Source organism: Anoplolepis gracilipes, chromosome 7 (assembly GCF_047496725.1).
Source record: "Anoplolepis gracilipes chromosome 7, ASM4749672v1, whole genome shotgun sequence".
Lineage (NCBI taxonomy): Eukaryota > Metazoa > Arthropoda > Insecta > Hymenoptera > Formicidae > Anoplolepis > Anoplolepis gracilipes.
This window is the reverse complement of record NC_132976.1, coordinates 4,908,645-4,928,555: the sequence shown is the minus strand read 5'-3', so window position 1 is coordinate 4,928,555 and position 19,911 is coordinate 4,908,645. Positions and strand designations below refer to the sequence as shown.

General features: G+C 31.1%; 2 protein-coding genes across 9 annotated transcripts in view; one reads left to right on the top strand and one right to left on the bottom strand.

Annotated features, from left to right (window-relative positions):
• Positions 1–7,231, top strand: part of LOC140667981 (uncharacterized) — a 39,978-nt gene extending 32,747 nt beyond the window's left edge. Inside the window, exons 1-10 of one of the 4 annotated variants that reach the window (XM_072896456.1) lie at positions 350–1,215; positions 1,462–1,647; positions 4,383–4,599; positions 4,756–4,882; positions 4,975–5,119; positions 5,218–5,493; positions 5,635–5,794; positions 5,910–6,569; positions 6,801–6,962; positions 7,044–7,231. In XM_072896456.1, coding sequence (XP_072752557.1) covers positions 4,383–4,599; positions 4,756–4,882; positions 4,975–5,119; positions 5,218–5,493; positions 5,635–5,794; positions 5,910–6,569; positions 6,801–6,962; positions 7,044–7,099 — 1,803 coding nt within the window. In that variant the 5' untranslated portion in view covers positions 350–1,215; positions 1,462–1,647 and the 3' untranslated portion in view covers positions 7,100–7,231. Of the gene's footprint in view, positions 1–224; positions 1,648–1,745; positions 1,769–4,382; positions 4,600–4,755; positions 4,883–4,974; positions 5,120–5,217; positions 5,494–5,634; positions 5,795–5,909; positions 6,570–6,800; positions 6,963–7,043 lie in introns of those variants that run through there. The other 3 variants (XM_072896457.1, XM_072896458.1, XM_072896455.1) reach the window with 3 other exon arrangements.
• Positions 1–19,911, bottom strand: part of LOC140667979 (uncharacterized) — a 159,388-nt gene that overhangs the window by 31,885 nt on the left and 107,592 nt on the right. For all 5 annotated transcript variants that reach the window (XM_072896447.1, XM_072896449.1, XM_072896451.1 and 2 more), the window contains one exon: positions 14,234–14,398. In XM_072896447.1, the coding sequence (XP_072752548.1) occupies positions 14,234–14,398 (165 nt within the window). The remainder of the gene's footprint in view (positions 1–14,233; positions 14,399–19,911) is intronic.

The window sequence follows — 19,911 nt, the reverse complement described above, 5'->3', positions numbered from 1 at the left end:
TTTTGATATATATGTGTATTCTGACAACGAATATCTTTTTTAAACTAGTTATTTCATAAGCTCGCAGGCAGAAAGGCATCAAACGTGATATGTCAATTTATCGATATTAAATTAACAGTTAAAATTATTTCATACAATATATACATATATATATATATATATATATAAAATCAGAATAAAGGAATTAAAGATATTTGATATGTTCTCTCTTTTCGACAAGTATATATTTTATAAGATTGGTTATTTAATTATTCGATAATTGTTTTAAAGCTCTTTTAGTCGGAAGAATGCACAATAATATTATATTCTGACAAGTTTTGTTATATAATAATTTATTTATTTATTTTAGCAGCTGACCTGATTACGGACAAACTTCTCCTTGACAAAACAAATTTACAGATGCCGGTAACTATTTTTGCGGAATAACAAAATTTCCCTTTATTTTCAGCGAGGCATAAAAGAGGCGCCGCTAAAGATTAATCAGTGGTTTCCGTAAGACCTACTTTCTCGTTTCCGTTGTACAAAGTTCCACGGTCCTTCTACCTCGTTCCCTCCATTGAAAACTTTCATCCATTTATAAAATCTACCGTTGTTCGTACGTGTGCTCGCTTATAAAGGGTCTCCCTATAACAGAAATTACTCGTTACTCGACGTAAACGAGTTGAAGTTTCTGGAAGGGTAAACTGCTTCGCAGAAGATACACACGCGACCATATCTCTCCTCTATGCGATGAGAAAAATCGATCCCGGAGATGGGCGCTCGTTTGGGGTTCGCGACAGTATTTATCTTACCTTTTCCAGCAATGCCAATAAACATTCATCTACGTTCTAGCGATCAATTATTGGCGCAGCTGTGAAAGGATGCCATTCGGCGTCGGGTTGCTCTACGTACTTTTCTCATCCTCTCTCTCTCTCTCTCTCTCTCCTTTTTTTTTGTTTTTCTTTTTTTTTTTATTCTAGCCACGCCGCATTTCGCTCCCGTTTCAATTTCGTCGAAACCGGAGCATTGCCGTTCATGAAAGATTCATAATCCTGATATTTTGTTATCGTACTTGTATACCTGCGTCGCAAATAAATCTCTCGCACGCTTCCAACGGAATTTTACTCAAGGAAAACGATTCGCGGGATAGATCGTGCGAATGCGTCAGAGCAGGTTGTTTACAAGGAATCTAAAGGCCTTAGAAATCGAAGTATTCCCATGGGAATAGTGTCACGTGTATGTACGGTTGCTTTCAACTACAGTCAATATAGTTCATATGTAATCAGTAAAAGAGTCTTCCCTTATTTACTTTTTCTTTTTTTGATATAATAAATATATCAAAAAAAGAAAAAGAAAAAAAGAGAAGTCCTCAACAATATCACAAATATTACACATGAATAATTAAAAAAGTAAATACATATATTTTTTGAATTGCATTATGTTCTCTATGCGTTCCTTGAACTTTTTTATTATTTATTTTAGCATCCGCAAAATAATCCCTGCAAGGTTGATATAACAATAATAGAGAGAAAGAGGAAAATATCGCCTGACGAGAAATGTTATTCTGTTCAATGATAACCCATTTTACAAAGCATTGATAACCCCGGGTATATCATGTGCGTGGTATAGACAGCCTGTTCTTTATGGTTGCTGCTCACGCTTTCCACGGTACGATTTCCATTAGTCTCAAAGCGGAGTAGAAACTACCGACGAAATGATCGCGCCATAAATTATGCCGTGAGCTTTAACGACTTCTGATGCATCTAGTAGCACTATATGAAAAAATCACGTTAGTTTCTATCTTTGTGACATTTTATAATTACCTTTTCCGCGTAATTAATTAATTAAATTTTATTCTTTAATTTATAAATATTATTGAAAAAAATAGCAAAATTATTATTTAAATATCACTTAATCTTTACTTCAGTTTAGCGATATATTAATCAATCAATTATTAATCTATAAATCTATAAGCTAGCAAAGCTAAAAATTGTACAGTATTATTAATAGAAATCTTCGATATCAACAAAAAAATTTAATAACGTATTTCGGTAAATTAAAAAAAAAAGTTGACTTTTTATTTTTTACGAATCTTACTGAAAACTCCTCCCATTATTCGCGCTGTCGTCCTCCTGTCGTTACTCTCGACGCATTTACAAATCTTTCACGATGAAGTGCGCCACTTGGAGAGAGTGCACCGTGTGTCCGGGAGTAAAAGCAGCGAAGCACACCAGTGCTACGAGGAAGAAACAGTTCGTTCGCCATTTCACTTCCTCTCTCACATACGGATGCAGAAGAGTGATGCAGAATTCGCTTCCCCGACGATGGAGGGATGGAGGTCAGTTTGACCCAAATGCGGACTGGGTTGGCTGACAGCCAGCGTGTCGTGTACCCCGAACATCCCCTCGTCGACGAGGCACACACAAGCGCATCCAGACTGAATCCTTACTGATATTTTTTCGACGGTATTGCCGAATACGCGCGGCGCGCGGATATCAATTTTCGAAACCGATAAGTTGATCGGCTGTCACTAGTTTCCATTAACTTGCAAACCGCGCTGGTCCTCCCGCTGTATTTCTGTGATTGACAAAGGGATATACGGTCGGATCAAGTTTAGTGTCGAGCCCAATTTAAACAATTATTTTGCCATAACGACAATGTGACACTGTAATTAATCCTTATTATAAGACAAACAGATTTTAAAGTTATTTAACTCTTGAACTAAAATATTTTTAAAAAATCTTTAATTTAAAAAATGCGATCTCAGAAATCTCTCGGTTTTTCTGTTATTTTTTAAATAAAATCAATAATTTTATTGCCGTAATTTAATAATTAATAAGTTTCAAAATTAGATACAGATATATATTTATTATATATTATATGTATATAACATATTTTATTTTTGAGAGACTTTTTAAGTTATAATAAAAAAAAGTAAGTTATAATAAAAACACCAGAGAGAAAGAGAGAGAGAGAGAGAGAGAGAGAGAAAGAGAAAAACTCTATCTAAAATATTTATATTAAATACATTTATTTAAGAGATAAGTGCAGAATTGTTGCTTTGCAAAAAAATAATTCAACATGTTTTTATTATATTTGAAATTTTTGTTTTTTATTAGCGTACAGAAAACTATCATTAAATTTCCGAGTACTAACTGTCTATCTAGATAGCTGGATATTTTTGTTGAATTTTTTCTGTATAGATTGGTTTTCCCAATCGTAGGTTGTTAAAAGTTTCGATTACAATCGCTTCGACTGTAAACGTGGAAAAATCATATAAAAAATATCAAGCCTCACTTTTTAATCGACACATGTATCACTTTCGTTATCTCACTAACCTGTATTTTATATAAACATATAGGACATTTCACGAAAAAATACAGTGACTTTTGAGACACTCGACCAATTTTTATTTTCTGATACAATTTTATGTACTACTTATATATATATATCACAGATATATATATATATATATATATATTTAATACAAATATTTTAGATATACATATATCTGTGATATATAAACAGTATATAATCAGAAAATAAAAATTGGTATAAAATATTTCACGAAAAAATACAGTGACTTTTGAGACACTCGACCAATTTTTATTTTTTGATACGATTTTATATACTGCTTATATATTACAGATATGTATATACTTTCAGGTATTTTTATCTTTCGGACAATTAAGGGGGTTGCTCTCTGTTTTTTTAAAAAGAACAGTATGGATATAACGTTAACGATAAATATTAAATGTCACGCGCGCGCGAAATTCGTCGGGACTTATGATTAATTCGGTCATATTTTTCGTTCCTTTTACTATCTTCGGCACCGTCTCCCCTTTTCGTGACCGAAGTCACATTCGTGCCAAAGCATATCGCGAAGATATATAGGGTGGTTAAGCAGGAATGGTTCGCTCTTAACGAATCCCCGTCTCGAATTACGATCGGTCGGTAAACGATCGAACTTTCGCATAGTAAATTAAACGCGCGGCCAGTCTGACAAAAGTATCAGTCTGACGAAATTTTTACAACGCGACGAGGGGGCGAGAAAAACATACGGTGAACTCTCTCCATCTTCGCTTTTCTTTCATTCTCACTGAGTAGCTATAGTAATACATGTTTGCAGCATACGTTTCGCGAAAGTATCGCGGACAACTGAAGAACAAACTTTTGTTACACTTTGTCGTCAAATAAAATTTACAAAATATAATTTGTTTACGGTTGTGTGCGATTTCTTTGTTAATGATATAAGATTGTAAAATATTTTTTAAACGCGAAATTAAATTTTTCTCTTTGCTTTAAATAATCACTTATTTCAATCTATTATCCGACTTGCGTTTTACTGTGCTACTATTCAACTACGCACTTGCGGTGACTCAGCCGATTATTTACAACTTCAGATGGTTCAGCAAAGATTAGCTGATCAAGACGTAGTTGCTTTAAGAAATAGAGTTATCGTGTTGCGTAAAAGCAATTTTTGTCGAGGAGAAAAAAAAATGGATACAGGTAATCAAGAGAATCAAGAGAATCAAGGGAATCTTAGTAATTCTGAACTTGCAAAAATATTGCAAACCTGTTTGACAATGGAAATCGGCGAAGCCAAGAAAAAAATCGACGGTAAGTAAAATGTGACATAGTATTTCATAGTATTATAAGGCGATACATAAATTTTAGCTGGAAAAAATAAATCTTTCGTTGCAATTATTTCTATTTTTTGACAGAAGATTCTATATTTCTATATTTTTATAAAATAATGTTGTCGGTGATATCTAGGTAATATGAAGGAAATAAAACAATATAAGAGTGCGATACGTGCTGAAATTAACAAAAGAAAGCAGTTTAAAAAGAGAGTAGCGCAGATGGAAAAACTTAACGTAACATTAAATGAAACTTTAAGAACGTATGTTAAATAATTATTTATTTCGTAATACTATTATTATCTTTATATTGAATTCGTTATTACACATATCGAAAGTTCGTTGTTTTATATAGGTTAAACATGAACGTTCGCGAAAACTCGGAGGCTCTTGAAATGATGAAAGCAAACATTGATCCTCAATCTAAATTGAATCAAATAGAGGCGCAAGAATATGAAAAACTCATTGCTGATTACGAGGAAACATGGCATTCTTATCGGGTTAGTAACGAGTCTCTATACAATTTACGTACACTTTTAAAGTTTATAAATAATAAAAGAAATTGATTTACAAATCTTTTTCTTTCTCCTTCTTATAGGCCCAGTACGAGGAACTTCCGTTAGCAAAAACCAGAAATGCCGTCAAGATAAATTTGCAAAAACTCCAAATAGAGTACATGGTCATGGAGTATAAGAAAGCAGAGTTGGCAAAGATTATTAAACAGAGAGAACATATCGACTGGATTCGTATGCGTTCTAAGATAATTGAATTTGCCACCGTGATGGTGGAACAGTCGAAAGTTGAGAAACATTTAATGAAGCTGAAAGAAAATGTGAGAAACTGTGAAAAAGAATTACAATCGACAGAAATGGAGGTCTATAAAGTTTTAATTGATTTTTTTAATACATATACATATATATATATATATATATATATATATATATATATATATATATTCTCTCTTTCTCTTTCTTTTTCTTATATCCGTGATATCTAATTTATTGAATTTTTGCAGCTGCAAATGCTACGTAAGAAAGAAGAAGATAAAAAGGAATTAAGAAAACAAGAAGTGCTTGCTATGGGGCCACCAAAAATTAACCCCATACTATATCAAGAAACGTGTTCCTCAAATCAAATGCGTCCAAAACATCAATGGATGCGTCAGACTTTTGATGGTAAAAATTAATGTTATATTTTATATCTTTTAGATAAAGCAAAGACTTTACTATAATTATACAAAATATGTACAACAAGGATCGCTAATATACGTTACACCGACCTATTTTTCAGATAATATATCCGTCAATACTTCGATCTTAGAAGAATTATGTATAGACGAGAACATTAAAGAATCGCCTGAGATAATAGATGTAGAAGCGATACATGACAACGATTTTGAAAGTACTACAGTCCAAAAACAGAAAACATGTTTTAATTTAAAAGCTACTAACGTTATTGAGAAAAATGAGACGAGTACCGCTCCGGTAACGCCGGATGTAGAGATGAGCAAAAACGAAGAAAATATAGATAACGACGTAAATTTGGAAAGGGATGACGACATCAATATGAAAGAGATCCATCAGGAAAAAACACAAAAATTGCGAGAGTCTATTAAAACGCAAGCGAGCTGCTCTACAAACAAAAATCTGTTCAAGCATAGCGCCACCAATATGCCAGATGAAATTCAAGCAAAAAGAATTCGATTACAAGAAGAAAATAGTAAAGATAGCAGTAATATTATAATTACTCCTCAGCCGTTGAGTATTGTCAAAGAAACGAATTCAAAATCATCGTCGGTTCCGAAAATTATAAACATAGAATCGGTGCATTACAATATTGAACCGATATCGAAACACGTTCAGCAGCCAAATATCTTCTCAAGCAGTATGTTTTCTCCAATGTATCTCGAATGCTGCAACAGCATAAGTTCCTTCGATCTCTTGTCAAAAGGTTGTCATTCTCGCAAGCTGTACATTTTATCACATTGCATTTTTTACTGTAATATTACACATATTTACCTCGTAATATATTACTACATTTTGTGTGCTTATGAATATAAATAATTAATCTCTCTTCTTTATATTTATATTTTTATAGTTTAATTGCACATACAGATATATTACATGAATTTAATTGCATACATTAAATGAGCAACTAATTTTATAATAAACTTTATTATAGCTCCATCATCATTATACGAGGGATCACTGTGTAATTATAATTTTAATTTATCTCCGACATCTGACATATCGATGCCAACCATAGATGCTCACAAGGACATACCTTCTTCATCAAAATACACTTTGCAACAAAATAAAAATCAGTCCGATGAGAAAAAATCATGTATTGAAATTTTTATATTTTAAATATTCAGCGTATAATTCATTTTACGATTCTCATTCATGATTTTATTTTTCTTTTCAGCATTTTCGTTAAATAACTTTGCAAAACCGACGAAAGACAACTTTACTTTATTTTAAGAAGGAAAAGAAAGAAGATTTTACCATTAGATTATATTTAACCAGTTTATCTTTATGGAATATAACATATAACTTTAATAATACAAATGTTAAAAAGTTTAATATATTCTACGTTAATTACGTAAGTTCCATTACACACATTAATTAAACATGAATTTTATTATTTTACTTCTAATTATAAGAACAAAATTATTAAAGTAAATTTAAAATGTATTGAAATTTGCATATTTCAAATATTGATGTAATTCCTTTAATGATTTTAGAATTGTAACTGATAATTTTATTTTTCTTTTCAACAATTCCATTAAATAGCTTTGTAACGCTAACGAAAAATAACTTTATTTTAACGAGAAAAGGAAAGAAGATTATATGTACCAGTTTATCTTTATGTAATCCAATATAATTTCAATAATATGTACCAAAAAAAGTTCTATCATACACATTATAAAGTAAAACATGAATTTTATTATTTTTCTCCTAATTGTAAGAACAAGAAAGATTATTAAAATAAAATATAATGTGCATAAACCTAAAATACTCTAAATTTTTGTCATATTGCTTACTTAATATTACTTGAGATCGTCCAGGTTATTATGCAAGTGAAGAGTTAACAATGTCTGTATGTTCGCAAAGTTAACAACGTTTATGTAATCCCAAAGTAATTTTCTTACAAGAGGTTAAAATGGCTAATATGCATCCTGTGTACAGCGAGTAGATATCAACTGCGACAACTTTTCCGCGTATATTAAATAAATGCTTGTTCACTGAATCGTGATTATGTAGCTTCCGCGAGTTTCGGACTCTGTTACGCGTGTACCGAGTCCCGCAAATTCAGCTCTCGTAATTTCGCTAGAGAGCATCGAGCGAGTTATAATCGTTTACTTCCGCTGAGAGAAGCAAGACGAGAAGGAAAATAAGAAAGAAGAAAAAAAAGAGATTTTTCTTGCATTTTCTCTTTCCTCTCTCTCTCTATTTGTGCAACCAGTAGAAAAAAAAGGAAAGACTTAGTTTTGTTAAAAATAACTTTATTATATAGTCTTATTTTCTGCATCTGGTTTGCAGAATATTGTGACTTGTATGTAATCACGCTGTGGATAATATCCCGTGGTTGTTCTCTCGCAAGCTCTCTTTTTAATTACTTCTGGAATTCTTATTACGCTTCCGTGATATTTTCGTGGCACGCACAAGTTTCATTTTATTTCAATAGAATGTTAATTTTAGAACAATAAAAAGAGAAGCAACATTTTGTTACGTATAATACTGTTACATTTCTAATTATCTTGCCCATATTAGCGTAATGAAACTTGAAAGTTTTATTAACTTTTTTATCTATTAATCAAACTAAATGAATATTTTATTTCTAATTTACTTGAAAAATTTATTTTGACTTTTTTATATAATTTTATATTCATTTATTTTACTAATCGTTACAATAATTTTAAAATATTTTAAATTTTTATCTAATTTTTTTTAGATAATTTTTCTTCACTAAATTTTACTATAATTTAAATTCTTGATTATTAATTTTTATTAAAATATTTGTAGCAGCAATCAATATTCATCTCGTATAGAAATTGCTTTATATATATTCATGTCTAACATTCAAAAATATATTTATTATAATTGATAATCTAATTGAGAAAAGAACAAAATACTTGAGAGAGAACATGCAAGTAAATGGACATGTCGCCAATCGTTTTTCAGTAATCGATAGAAAAAGTATCAAGAACACGCGAAAATATAACTTCTTAATCCACCTCTTCAGTCTCCTCCTCGGGTTTAATCACATCAGCCGGTGTAATTGATATAAATTAACTCGCTCGCTGGAGCGTTTCATTTGCAAGGAGGAAGAATACGAAAGTTTGTTATTACCTGTCGTAACTTTGGCGGGCTGCTTTCTCCTCCGCGAGGAACGAAGGCTTCTAGTCGAGAAATTGTGTCCTTTTATAACCAATGTGATGGGGGAGGCCGACTATCAAGCTATTTTATTTCAAAAGTTTCGCATTGAGGTACGAGAAAAATAAATGGGACATTTAATGCCGCAATTGTCGAACCAATGTCCGTCTCGTGAGAGAACTTTAATCGATATATCATTCAAAAATTTCTTAGTCAAATTTCATTCAAAATATGTGGTTACATATGTTTATATATAAATGGATGTATGGATTATATTATACAGTCATAGTCAAAAGTATTAGGCACCCTTAAATTTTCCGTATTTTTTATTTTGTTAAAAATATATAAAAAGATTTAAAAAAATTTTTTAAACTATCGATAGCACTTTAAAGTTAAAATTTCAAGCTTTAAAATATTTTTTTTAATTTTTCGTCTGCGATCATTTCTCGCCGTCATTTTTCGAGTATCGATAACATGTTTGAAAAACACAGATTTAGTTTCAAAATTATGTATTTCGGCCAAAAAAATTGTAGGAAAATTTAAAAAAGCATTTTAAAGCTTGAAATTTAGCTTTAAAGTGCTATGGATAGTTTTTAAAATTTTTTAAATCTTTTTAATATTTATATACTATTAACAAAATAGGAAATACAGAAAATTGAAGGGTGCCTAATACTTTTGACCATGGCTGTATATAATGTAATAATATTTTTTTAAATATATTTTGTATCAAATAATGTATAACTTATTACAAGAATTTTTATTACACAGGAAAGAGAAAACAAGAGTTAATCAAGGAGACAATTGTAGACTTATTATTAAAAAAAATAGGAGACAATTGTAGACTTATTATTAAAAGAAATAGGGGAATAAAAATTTACTAAGAGCAATTAAATAAGTAAGAAATTATTTATTTTGATTAGACAATTATGTTATAGTTCCTTTAGACGTATGTGTATACAATTCGAAAATTGCCTCTCTCGTCAGATTTCGATGTCACACGAAAGCTTTCTGGTTTTTCTTTGCAAGATAATCTTTTTTACCCCCTATACAGTTGAGTCGTATGGATACGTGACTAGAATATATCACTTGTACTTTGGCTAAAAGATAAGTCGCTATCGTTTTTCAAGCAACCCTTTCCTGTCCAGCGAAACTGTTATTTTATCGAAAGTGGAAATTTAACACGTTCGCTAATATGAATTCATTAATTCTACGGAATACCGCGTATATTTTATCAACGATGGGAATTTGCTTCTTGCATGATCAAATATCAGTGGGTGCATTTACGTATCATGTTTTATGTATCATGTAATGCTTCTTATGTTCAGATCATAATTAGGTTGTTAATTACTCTACAAGCATGAGTTGAATGGTGTCTTTAAAATTTGTTTGCCTTTAAAGGTAAATGCGTAATATTATGTAAAGCATATACAATATCGATTAATATCAATTAATATAATTAAAATAAATGACAAGATTTATGAATCGCACACAATAAATAAATATTTTTTCTATAATTATATTTATTTTTAATTTAATATATTATATATTATATATTTTTATTTTAATAATTTTCGACGCTATTGTTTTTATAAAATGCTCAAATATATAACGAGTACAATATTTATTAACTTATGTAAAAAACATAACGCTGCAAATTGTGAAATCTTACGTGCTTTGTATCGTGCAGAAATTTCTCAATTTTATAAAAATGTGAGATACGTATAAAGGTTCAGCACATCAGAGATTCTATTCTATTAGTCCGGTATTCAGGGCCTTCAATCTGTTTTTATTCTCACAGCGATTACTTTGTAAACGTTTATTTCATAAACGTCAGACCTAATATCGATCAGCGAGGCATTTCGACGCAAATAGAAACAGAAACATTTTCATTCCGCACCCGCAATAAAAAGTCCATTGTTGCTCGCGCGAATAAAGGGACGTTCACATTGCCAGAAGTAATTTCCTACCCGCGTTGTATCATGTATACGCGCCGTGTATAAACGCATCTCATAACTTGGGTTAATTACGCCAAACACACACGCGGGGCCTGCATTTTGGAAAGGGTTGGTTGGTTGGTTAGTTGCTTTTGCCCAAAGTCCTACTGAGGCGAGAAGGGTAAGAGCCCCTTGGATACGCGCGGGGAGGTTTAGTCGAAAACCCCTGGCAGATTAAACGACTACGACGTCGCTGATGGTCTCGCCGGAGCATTCAGTAAATTCCGCAGCCATGCAAACGACCGTCGTGTATTTTGGCAAGCGTTTTACTGCGTGCACGTGGCGAGGATTCGAGCTTGCTTGTCCTGGTGCAAAGACTCAGTCGGGGATTTACTCGAAACCCTTCTCAAATGCCGTACGCACCTGCTTAAATTGTAATTGACAGTAGAACGCGTTTTGCTCAGATCGTTTTGAAGAAATTGTACAATAACGGTGGAAATTTAATTAAATACTAGTTCTTCTTTTCGAAACATTTCGATTGAAGTATCTTTGATGCAAAATGTTAAATAAAAGTTGCATCGCAATTTATCTGTTAAACTTCGCTGTCAAATTTCTTTTCTTTTTATTAAGATAATAACAAATTATTTCAAAAATACTCCTTAGCTTTGGGGAGAGTTTTTTCTAAAGTCAAAATTAATTTATTCAATATTTAAACTACAATGATTTACATAAATCGTAATCGTATAAATCTTATCATTATGACGTGGCAATTGGCACTTTTAACGGATGTGAAAGAAAAATAAATCGCGAAATTAGACGATGCCGAGAAAAGGTGGACACGTACGACTAAAGAACGAATCCATTTTTTGTCACCGAATCGTCCGCTCGAACTGCTCTATTTTATCACGATCTGTCGATAACAGGCAGGTCTGACTAAAGGGAGCGTCCCTTGTCTCTTACGTATAGGATCATCTCGTCGTAGATTCTCGCGAAATGAAGTGGCTGACTGTACGTGCCAGCTCCGATCGATTGTTCCGTTATATAACGATAAACCGCTACGTCAAATAATTTTTTTTTCTCACGAATTCACGATATAGTTAATCTCGTAGAGTTCATTGCGCAAATCGAGACTCAGTTACATGCGAATTAATGCAATATGTAATAATTTAATACGAACGAAGCTGTAATGTAACGCGTACAAAACTGTCGCTAAATATTCGTAAATAAATATCAGAATTCCTATTACATTTGCGAGTCAATTAGCGAGATCGATATTGCAGCCTTCGATCTGTTGCAATTAATTTATGGCAACACGAACAACATCGCGATTCAATAACCAGGTTAATATTTACACTCCATATGTTTCTATTAACGATTCGCATGATTTTTTGACTTTTTTTTCACTGGTAAGTGATATTATTAGTTTCTAACTTTCTTTGTTAAGGAAAAAAAATTGATAAAGAAAGATTACTTTTTTGCGAAAACATTTCTTTGTTAATTTTAATAAAAACAATTTATTTGTGATTGCCATATTTAATGTAACTTATTTAAATAATATAGTTTCGACATAAATAATATTGGAAATTAAGGTTCATTGTACATAAATTTTTTTTATTATTACTGTTCTACGAATTGTTAGTTTTACAAATTATATTTATAAACGAAAACATTTGTGGACACACAATAAAAGATATGTATTAAATTATTATCATAAATATCATCTCGTACAGCTATTATGAGATTACAAGTAAATGATTTTGCAAGAAAAAAACGGCTTTTATTTTGATTTAAAAGCTTGCTTTTAAATCTCTATATAATAAATTTTGCTAATGCAATTGCAAATATATTCTCGCTTGATAATTAATTACAATTACCTTTTTCCTGATTGCAGCACAAGCCACATTTTAAATTTAATTTAAATCTATAATATGTATAAGTATGTATATATATTATCGAACATAACGTTTGAAATTTTACAGTGTAAAGCTCTCGAATCTATCGCGTAATATCAATAAAGAGTGTCTTTCTTTGAGAACAGCTACGCTGTAATATTGCTCTTGTAACGTTACTGGAATTTCATTCTGTCTTTACACGCTGCGCAGCTGCATCGCAACGACTGATTCGTACGAGGAGGAAGAAAGCAGAGAGGTCGGCCTTTCTAACGAAGTAGAAATTCCTGCACATGTCGGCCTTTGCTGGCAATTGCAGCGAGGCGCGTTTCGAAACGGTTATCGAAACTGGCTGCCAGAGAACACTGAATAGATCAATTACCGTGCTAGAACACTCAGCAATGGGAATTGAGACCAAAATATTCGCGGTTGCGTGTTAAACATGGATGTATGATTTCACGATACCAGCCGTTTGCTCTCTCATATAATACAAATGCATATTCACAATTCATTCACGCAAAAAATATTTAATTAAAGTGTATAGGAGGATAAAGCGTTACATTGTGCAAATATAGCTTTATTTATAAAGTATTAATACGAGCAGTATAGCCAGTGTATGAAAACAGTGAACATGTGTTTTAACAAAATTTGAAATTATTTAACTTACAAGAGAACATCGCGAACCTGAAAATTCTGATTTTGGATGAAACTTTATATACTTGTAGAGAAGAAAGGTAAAAAGATAAATTTATAAATTTTCAATTACCGTTTAACCATGATTCTAAAAACAATTTTAAAAAATAATTTTTGAAAAAAATTTAAATTAAAAAATTATTTGCTCAAAATTTTATTAATGTAGTCAAATACAGATATTTTTATCATAAAACTTTTGTGCAGAACATTTTTTAATATCTCGAATGATTTTTCGAGATCCATCTAGAAAAGTAAAAAAAAAAAAAATTGTTCTACATATCAGGAGTGGTTTCAACCCATAGAATTGTTTTTCAAACTGAAAATTTCTAAAGTCATCTGTTTACCTCCTCTACATGTATGTAAATTTAATTTCATTAAAATCAAAGTTTCGGGTTTGCGAGGTTTCCCTTGTTAGAGAATTTGTGAAATTTTTTCTACCTACATTAACTGTAAAAAATTTTTTTTTGAAAATCCGTATCATTGTCGACGTTTGACGCGATGAGATACAGATATTTCGAAATGAGATCGCGAAAGTTGAGAGATTTAATGCCTCAGGATTTCGTATTTCATTTCAACCGACTTCAATGATCTCCGGTTCGTCCGGTGGTTATCCGCGATTGCGTTAACTCGTCAGGTGGATATGCATTTATCGATGAGCCGATGAAAGCCCCTTCAGGCCCTTTTGTGAGCGAGTAAAACTAGAGGGCAAAAGTTTCACTCACGCGAGCACGGACGCGTCTCGTCGCTACCATCCCCGCAGTCGTCGACAACGTTGCAGACTTTGTTGAGGGCGACGCAGTGCCCGTTGGCGCACTGAAACTCGCTCTGCCGACAGGAAAACACCGTGGTCGCCGTGAGGATGCAGGTGCAAACGAGCCAATGCATGTCTGAAACATCATAAAAGTTACGAGGTTCAGTGACGTGGAAAATCTTTCTTGCGCACGTGACTTTAACAGCACGGAATATATATATTTTTTTTTCACACTGTCTGACTATTCGCTGTCACTCAAATAACATATTTATCTTTTTATATAGCAATTATACAGATTCGTTATATATGGTATCTAATTTTCATATATTATATATATTTTATGTATAATTTGTATGTATTTAAATAACTTATACAATGGGATGATATCAATGATTTCGATTCATTTTAAAATATGACCTATTAGATATTTTTGATTCAATAATTTTTTCCGTAAAAATATTTACTCGTTGTAAGTACATAATGGTATTTGAATTTTATGAATAAATAGGCAAGCGAATCGGAGGATCAAAAGTTTGGTAACTTTTGATCCTCCTGGTGGATGAGAGCATATTTACACAAAGATTTGGGGTGAGTTTCGACATGCAAATATAATAATATATCCATCTTTTTATTCTGATGTGTCAGAGAAGGAAAGAGACATGCTGTTTATAAGGATTAATCAAGTTCAAAAGCAAACTCTCTTTTCATTCCAATAAATATTTTTATGAAAATCGGTGTATTACAATAATTAAAATAGATATATTATATATATATATAGCTTATAAAATTTGGATATCTTATTATTTTGATAAAATGATCTTCTTTAAAATGGAACAAATTTGATTTTTTTAATATATATTATGAAATTATTCATGATAAGATTGGTAATGGAACAAGATAATTCTGTGTATGTTACTTATTGAACTGAATTCAACTCACTCATACCATTGAACTCAAACGTCACATATGGTTTCTGGGATTAACAGAGTTACTTACTACTAACGTAAAAATATTATTGTTGCGGCGATAAAGTTTCGTAACAACATGAACGCGCAAGTTAGTCGTCGAAGTTAAATCGAACAGGAACACGAAAGCTATCGGGCCACGTTTTCTCGATTTCCGGCGTCGCCTGAAAGCGTCGACGTCGTTCAATTGAGACGAAACTTTCGCTATTCTCTCCTCCATGTAACCTCTATCATCTTTGTTTTTTTTTACACTGCTGAAACTGAGGTCAGATCGAACACACTACTCGATTTCGCTAATTATTCCCTTGTTAAAAGCAAACTTTGTAATTTTCAAGTTGCAATTTTTGTTTCTCTGAATGTCTAATAATGAAAAATATTTCTCTAAATAAATCGCTCACCTTTATAATAATTAAATTTAATTATCTCTCAACTAGTTTTCTCCATTTCGATTAATATTTTTTTTATATTGCGTGCTTGAAAGTTCTCCAGCTATTGATTTCTAATAAATTTTTCGAATATTTATTTCTTTTTATTTTATTTTAAATTACTCTTTATATATTTAAATATTTTAAAAATTTCTCGTCTCCATGTAACCTCTATCATCTTTGTTTTTTTTTTTTTTTTTTTTACACTGCTGAAACTGAGGTCAGATCGAACACACTACTCGATTTCGTTAATTATTCTCTTGTTAAAAGCAAACTTTGTAATTTTCAAGTTGCAATTTTTGTTTCTATGAATGTCTAATAATGAAAAATATTTCTCTAAATAAATCGCTCACCTTTATAATAATTAAATTTAATTATCTCTCAACTAGTTTTCTCCATTTCTATTAATATTTTTTTTATATTGCGTGCTTGAAAGTTCTCCAGCTATTGATTTCTAATAAATTTTTCGAATATTTATTTCTTTTTATTTTATTTTAAATTACTTTTTATATATTTAAATATTTTAAAAATTTCTCGTCTCCATGTAACCTCTATCATCTTTGTTTTTTTTTTTTTTTTTTTTTACACTGCTGAAACTGAGGTCAGATCGAACACACTACTCGATTTCGCTAATTATTCTCTTGTTAAAAGCAAACTTTGTAATTTTCAAGTTGCAATTTTTGTTTCTATGAATATCTAATAATGAAAAATATTTCTCTAAATAAATCGCTCACCTTTATAATAATTAAATTTAAAAAATTTTTCATATATTTGAGAGATAGCAATATTCAACTTTTTATTATATAAAATGTTCTCTATCTCTCTCGCTCTCGCAAAGAATGTAATATGCATATTATGTTTAAATAATAAATGGGATAAATCCTTACTAAAAGATATTACCAGTCAATGCATATTCCATCATGCATCTTCTATCTCAAAGGCCGTATAATATCGTTATCACGTTTTTCGAGCAGATGAGGAGACGTGCATTTTTCTTCTCAGCTCAATCGGTTCGATGCGTAGCCAACTGAATCCAGCCGCCACAAAGAGAAAATACAAGTACAAAGTAAGAAAGAGACGCTTTAGTATTCATGGAATTACGAAGACTAAAGAAAGCGAAGGGAAATCGGACGAATGAGCGGGGAAAAAAGAAAGTTATTCGTTGCGGCGCTATGGTGTATGTACATACATTCTCGCCTCCTCCTCGTTTCGTTCTTCTCGAAAGCTATGCTGGATAAGTTTAAATGTCGGAAAATATGCAGAGCTATTTCTGGAAAAAAGCGGGAAAGTTTCGCGAATGTTGTCCAGTAAAGAGACGACCCATCGCTTACCTTGACTCCGAGTGCTTTAAGTCGCCTTTGCATTAAAATCACGAGAAACATCCGCGAGATAAGGCTGCGTGAAATCCTAGATGGATTTTATTGCACATGCTTCGTTACACGCAATATGCATGATACAATATAATACAGTTTATCTTATAAAAGTTAATATTCTCTCAACTAGCTTTCTCCATTTCTATTAATATTTTTTTTATATTGCGTGCTTGAAAGTTCTCCAGCTATTGATTTCTAATACATTTTTCGAATATTTATTTCTTTTTATTTTATTTTAACTTAGTCTTTATATATTTAAATATTTTAAAAATTAGAAAAAATGTAAAATTCCTCAACGTTCTATATCTATACGATACAAACTTATCTCGATCGACTATAAAAATACAATTTCCCGTGCTACCATTGCACGTATATTTTCACATAATCTTCAGAATAAATCTCATTTTGAATATTTTCTACTCGTACAGTTGAAAACACAATAAACGTTTTTAATAAAGTCTCGACTATTGGGACTGTCATCTCGACGCTAACAAGTCGAGATTATTGCTTTCCAAGTTTCGCGAGTTTATATCGCACGTGTCATCGACTTTACGTACGTCAAGCGTTATATGGCGATCATAAACGGAATATCTTCAAGATATCTTTCAGACACTGCGTCGAATATTCGGGCGTTAATGCGAGATTCGAGCTTGCGAGCTGCGTCAGCCCTCGTCTTCACGGATTTTGGCTCTTTTATCTTTTCAGCCCTCAATTCCGCCAGCGGATCTTACATGCCATGCTTCTCGTCCTGAATTTCCCAAATTTCCGGCAAATTCCTATAAATACCTCGCCAGAGTTTAGACAGAATCAATCTCTTAATGGAGAAGAATACGTACATGTGTAAATAATAATACAAATATATTCAACAGTGGAAACTTTTGTTCTGTTGAGCAATCCATTAAATTAAATGTCAAGTTATATACTATTATTGTTGTTGTAACTTTATACTGAATTTATGTACTAGATATATATCATTGTAATTTCGAAGAGAGAGAGAGAGAGAGAGAGAGAGAGAGAGAGAGAGAGAGAGAGAGTGGATTTTTTATATATAAAAAATACATAAATAAATATGCTTAAAAAAAATGACTTACTAAAATTAATTGATGGTTAATCAATAATCCTTGGTAATTCTTGATAATTTTATAGAAATATTTAAAAAAATTAATCGCATTTCCTCTAAAATAACAAGTAAAAACATATTACATAATACTGATATCCTTTTAAATATAATGAAACAATTGCTAACATGTGTGAAACATAAAAAGTAAAAAATTTATTTAACTTGATAGAATTTAACGAGATGTAGTATTTAGAGATGTTTTAAAATCTAATGAAATACTTGTACACTGCTTTTCACGCAAGGAATAATAGCATCAGTATATTAATTCATACGTGTTTGTGCTTATTAGCGATCTATTCAATTAACATAATGCACGATGTGTTCGATAATGTTTACTGACTTGACTATAATTGACTACACACGAATTAATTAACTATTTGTGTCTTATCTAAAGCAGTAATTAATATATATAATTTATTTGTATAGAAACTTAGGAAATACGATTAATTTTTCTTAACAATCACCAGTTAAATGTGAAAAATAAAATTCAAACATTTCCCATGTACATCACTCTATACGTTTTTTTTCTTTTATTTCCCTTTTATTTTATTGTAAAGCACTGAGAAGAATCTCGATTGTAAATGGAAAAGTTTGCGCACACACATCAATCTAAATAACCTTGTCACGATATTTATTAAATTATATTTGAATTTTAATGTACTTTATTAAATGATTGTTATTAACTGATTCACTAATTGTTAGAAAATTTACTGCTCCTGTCGCCATTTTCTTAATGTAATTTAGAATTTAAGGAGCGATCATGACACATTAATTTGAAAAACAAAATTATTGATCAGCTGATCTGATCAGTTAATTTATACATGTCATTTCTTATGTTTACAATGAGAACATTTTTTAATTATTGACTACGAGTGAAGGGAAATGTAATTCATGATCAAATTTATTGCGAATGTAAACGCAACATTGTTCGGTTCCATCAATTTTACCTTTCGTTGAAAAAATGTACGGTCGTACAATTTGCATAAACAGCGAGTTACTATCGGGACTGTTTTAGTGATGCAAACGATGGTAACGGACGAGGGAATGAAAATCGAGAACTTTCAAAAGTAGTTAGTCGCTCTTTTGAATGGTACTCGGTAGTAGCATACGAAATTAAATAAATGCAACGAAGATCCTTAAATTATATAATTCTCTTCACATTGATTCGTCACTGTTTTGATAAATATTTTTGGAATAAGAAAATTCACAAAATTCAAGTTATGGAGTTTGAAATTAAAAAGTAAACTCTTTTGTACCTATATATATATATATATATATATATATATATATATATATATATATATATATATATATATATATATTATTAAAAGAATAAGGTATTTGTTATATAATTATAAAATATTTACACAAATTCTACTATTACATAATACAATATAACATATATTAATCCATTCAAATAATTTTTGTACTTGCAATAGAGGTATATTAAATGTATGTGTATATTTAAACTATATAATAGATTATATTTCTCTTTTTTAGTCAAGGATTTGTCTCAGATCTACCTTCTTAGTTTTCTATTAAATGTTTGTTTTCTGTTGAATGTTAAGCTTGGTTAATAGTAAATCGATTTCTTTTATTTCTTTATCGGCTTATGTTTTATTCATAACAAAGAAAATTTCTTTAAACACATCTTAATGTCGTAACTCATAAAAAGTAAATAAAATCAGATAAAATATTGAGATAAACAGGTCGATTGAATAAAAAGGAGACTTTTTGCACAATTCTTTCAAAAGTTTTACATATTC